The sequence below is a fragment of the Alligator sinensis genome, unplaced genomic scaffold, assembly GCF_000455745.1.
Source record: "Alligator sinensis unplaced genomic scaffold, ASM45574v1 scaffold1186_1, whole genome shotgun sequence".
In the NCBI taxonomy this organism is placed as follows: domain Eukaryota; kingdom Metazoa; phylum Chordata; order Crocodylia; family Alligatoridae; genus Alligator; species Alligator sinensis.
The window spans coordinates 10,906-15,285 of NW_005843233.1; the positions used below are offsets into that span (position 1 = coordinate 10,906).

Consider the following 4,380-nt stretch of genomic DNA (forward strand, 5'->3'; position numbering starts at 1 on the left):
GTGAATCTGTGTGGGGAAGCTGAGAGTGTGTGTGTGTGTGTGTGTGTGTGTGTGTGTGTGTGTGTGGAGAGGGGGCAGGCCAGGGGCTGAAGCAAGGTAGAAGAGGCACCTTCCCCTCCAGCAGGAGAAGGGGCAGAGTGGCCCTCTGGGGCAGCAGGGAGCAATGGGGCTGGTCTGGTGGCACCGGGGCAGGTGCCTGTGCTCACAGGGGCAGGGCAGGGGTAAGCGGAGGACTGTAGGCCGGATGTAAGGGGCACCGGCATGGCTGGGAGGGCTGTGGCTTGGGAGTAAGGGGCACCGGTGAGGTGCAGGACAGAGGGTCAGAGATGTGGGGCACTGGCAGCACCAGAAGGTTGCAGCTCAAGGGTGCAGGGTCCTGCTGCTTAGGAGTGAGGGGCCCTGGCAGGTCTGGGATCTATGGGTCAGGACTGAGGGGCAGTAATAAGGCTGGGGGAGCTGTGGCTTGGGAAAGAGGGAGGGAGAATGGGCCGGGGCAGGGCACCAGCATATCACTGCCCCCCGCCCCCCATCATAGCATCATAGCTCAGAAATGATGTCTTCCTCTTGTACATTGTGTGGGAGGGAGCACGTGGGGTGGGGGCGTGTATGGCAGGGTGTGGGAGGGGTGTGGAGTTGCTGCAAGGGGATGTGGCTGTGTGGGGAGGCATAGGGTAGGTTGCAGGCTGCGTGCATAGGTGGGGGGTTATGGGGACAGGGCGTGGGGTTTGTGGGGTGTGGGGGAGGGTGGGGGTGTGGGTTCCCCCTACACATTCCTCCCATGGTGCAGAGCCCTTGCTGCCACCAGCAGCAGCAGTGGCAGCAGGTCGTGGGGTCCCGAGGGTCCCTCATGGCCCGCACAGGTGCTACCGCCCAGCAGTGCACAGCTCCAGCCAGAGCTACACCTGGCGGCAAGGAGCGTACCCAGGCCAACCCCCTGTATCATGTGCGGCTCCCCATGGCACACATGTAACTCTAAGCAATAAAATGCCACTGGGGAGGACCCCCAATGATGGATGGGGGCATGCTGGACAGGCCTTTCCTGCAACAGGCATTCCCCACCCCAGGGCAGGATTCACCTCCCCAGGACTCAGCACTCAGCTCACACTGATGTCTTTCAGATGATCCGGGGCCAGCTCCTGTCGGATCTCCTGTGCTCAGAGCCCCAGGCTGGGCAGTCTCCTACTCTGTCTCTGAGGTTCAGGGGCCGGAGCGGTGCCGGCTGGGCCAGGAGGTGACCCTGAGCTGCTCCATGGAGGGGACGTTCCCCGAGGACGTGGCCGTGACATGGGAAAGGATCCACAGTGAGGACAGGACGGTGCCTGAGATTGACAAAGAGCAAGAGAGCCCCGAGCACCAGCCACTGTTACCCGCCCTGCCCCCGGGCTGGAGAGTGACCGAGGAGAGAGCTGGGACCTGCCTCACGTCTTCCCTGACATTCACCCCCACGCTGCAGGACGACGGGACGCGGGTCCGGTGCGTCTTCCTCCACGAAGTCGAAAGTATCAGAGAGGAGCGAGTGTCCCCAGAGATCCAGGTGTGGGGTGAGTGCCCAGCACCCCTGATAACACCCCCGGCTGCAGCCAGGGCCTGCTGGTGTCGAAGAGATGGGCCAGCACCTGCTAGGGCATTGGAAGTGCCAAGTGAGCCGGGGTAGCAGACCTCACCCAGACCTCACAGCACCTCCCCGCACCAGCCAGATGCCTATGAGGCCCAAACACCCATCTCCCCAAAATGTTGTCTCAGCAGTCCTCTAGCTAACAGTTCTGTTGTCTCCCCAGCCCGGCCGCAGGTGTCTGAGATTCAGGTGTTGCCAGAGTGGGACCCCCGCGACAAGGTGCCGTTTGCTGTCCAGCTCCACAACTTCTACCCCAGGGAGGTGCCCCCAATTCAGTGGGGCTGCGATGGGATCTGGAGCTGGGGGGAAGACCTAGCACAGGTAGACAACAACGCGGACGGCACATTCACCACGACGAGCATCTGGAGATTGCCCAGCTGGAGCCTGACCCGGCCGGAGCTGCGAGTGCGAGTGCGAGTGTGCGTCCCGCACGGCCCCGGAGAGCCCCCGAGCGAGAGAGAGCTGAGCCTGAGGGCCGCGGGTGAGGTTCACCTCCCCAGGACTCAGCACTCAGCTCACACTGATGTCTTTCAGATGATCCGGGGCCAGCTCCTGTCGGATCTCCTGTGCTCAGAGCCCCAGGCTGGGCAGTCTCCTACTCTGTCTCTGAGGTTCAGGGGCCGGAGCGGTGCCGGCTGGGCCAGGAGGTGACCCTGAGCTGCTCCATGGAGGGGACATTCCCCGAGGACGTGGCCGTGATATGGGAAAGGATCCACAGTGAGGACAGGACGGTGCCTGAGATTGACAAAGAGCAAGAGAGCCCCGAGCACCAGCCACTGTTACCCGCCCTCCCCCCGGGCTGGAGAGTGACCAAGGAGAGAGCTGGGACCCGCCTCACGTCTTCCCTGACCTTCACCCCCACACTGCAGGACGACGGGACGCGGGTCCGGTGCGTCTTCCTCCACGAAGTCGAAAGTATCAGAGAGGAGCGAGTGTCCCCAGAGATCCAGGTGTGGGGTGAGTGCCCAGCACCCCTGATAACACCCCCGGCTGCAGCCAGGGCCTGCTGGTGTCGAAGAGATGGGCCAGCACCTGCTAGGGCACTGGAAGTGCCAAGTGAGCCGGGGTAGAAGGCCTCACCCAGACCTCACAGCACCTCCCCACACCAGCCAGATGCCTATGAGGCTCAAATACCCATCTCCCCAAAGTGAGGTCTCAGCAGTCCCCTAGCTAAAAGTTCTGTTGTCTCCCCAGCCCAGGCGCAGTTGTCTGAGATCCAGGTGTTACCGGAGTGGGACCCCCGCGACAAGGTGCCATTTGCTGTCCAGCTCCACAACTTCTACCCCAGGGAATTGCCCCCCATCCAGTGGGGCTGGGACGGGGCCGGGAGCTGGAGGGAAGACCCCGCGCAGATAGACAAGAACGCGGACGGCACGTTCACCGCGACGAGCATCTGGAGAGTGCCCAGCTGGAGCCTGACCCGGCCAGAGCTGCGAGTGCGAGTGTGCGTCCAGCACGGCCTCGGAGAGCCCCCGAGTGAGAGAGAGCTCAGCCTGAGGGCCGCGGGTAAGGAGGGGCCATGTTTTGGGGCCACAGGCCCTCTACAGTGGGATTTTGGGTCTGTGTGGTGTGTGAGGGGCCGGGGAGCAGCCCCTGCCAGGCCACAGCTCCCTTGACGGGGCCTGTCCCTGCCTCTGCCTGTTCTCGGAGAGCCCCCGAGTGAGAGAGAGCTCAGCCTGAGGGCCGCGGGTAAGGAGGGGCCATGTTTTGGGGCCACAGGCCCTCTACAGTGGGATTTTGGGTCTGTGTGGTGTGTGAGGGGCCGGGGAGCAGCCCCTGCCAGGCCACAGCTCCCTTGACGGGGCCTGTCCCTGCCTCTGCCTGTTCCCTTCCCCAGGTCTCCTGCGGCCCCCGGACGTGTCCGAAATCTCCCAGCCCGAGTCCGTGGCCAAGGTGAAGGGAGTCACCCTGAGCTGCCGCATCGCGGGGCATTTCCCGGGGGAGCTGAGCGTGACCTGGCTGCGGAGGGGCAAGGGGGAGGACACTGCTGTGATCCTGCGGGACTCAGCTGAGTGCAGGGTGGAGCCCGGCACGGCCGTCCTGGCACGGGACGGGAAGAGCTTCCAGCAGGAGACGAGACTCACCCGCTGGACATCTAGGGATCAGGGAGCAGAGTACATCTGCCGCGTGGGACACCTGGCCCTGGAGACCCCCATCGAGAGTAGCAGCGGTAAGTGCTGTGATGGGCCCGTGGCAGTTGCAGGATAAGGGATCTGGTCATGGACCCCCGCTTTGGTCCTGCTAATGGTGGGTCCAAAAGGGAGCAGACCTGTCTGTCGCCCAGCCCAGCCCAGAGGGTTTGTGACCCCATGGCACTACCCAACCCCTTGCACTGGGCTCCCCTGGAGGCTGTCTGCAAGAGGGAGCACCTGGTCTTGCTCTACATGTGTGAAGACAGCCAATGGCAGAGGCTTCCCGGACCTGTTCTCAGGCCTGTGGGGCAGTGGGTGGGCAGTGTCTGGTGTCTGGGAACAGGGTCTGCATACTGATATGCTGTTCACCGCTGTTGCAGTCCATGTCCAGTGGGTGTTTGGGCTCCAAGGTGGGAGCATGCAGGCTTGGCAGCACGGGGTGAGGCTAGGGTTGTGATGCTCAGGTGCTGGAGCAAGTGATGGGCATATTTGTTCTCGCCACTCTGGTTGTGCAGGGGAAGGCACTGGGTGCTCTCATCCCAAAGAGCCTTTGGAAACAGGGACTCGTGCTATGGCCCAGTCACATGCAGTGACGTGTGTCAAGGGCTCTGGGGTTGCATTAGCTAGCAGGAA

At 63.1% G+C, this 4,380-nt stretch overlaps 1 protein-coding gene across 2 annotated transcripts in view; it reads left to right on the forward strand.

Moving 5' to 3' along the window:
* LOC106723162 overlaps positions 1–4,380 on the forward strand; it is a 22,892-nt gene that overhangs the window by 8,448 nt on the left and 10,064 nt on the right. Inside the window, exons 7-9 of one of the 2 annotated variants that reach the window (XM_025194527.1) lie at positions 1,119–1,541; positions 1,779–2,096; positions 3,453–3,785. In XM_025194527.1, coding sequence (XP_025050312.1) covers positions 1,119–1,541; positions 1,779–2,096; positions 3,453–3,785 — 1,074 coding nt within the window. Of the gene's footprint in view, positions 1–1,118; positions 1,542–1,778; positions 2,097–2,809; positions 3,122–3,452; positions 3,786–4,380 lie in introns of both variants that reach the window. The other variant, XM_025194526.1, reaches the window with a different exon arrangement.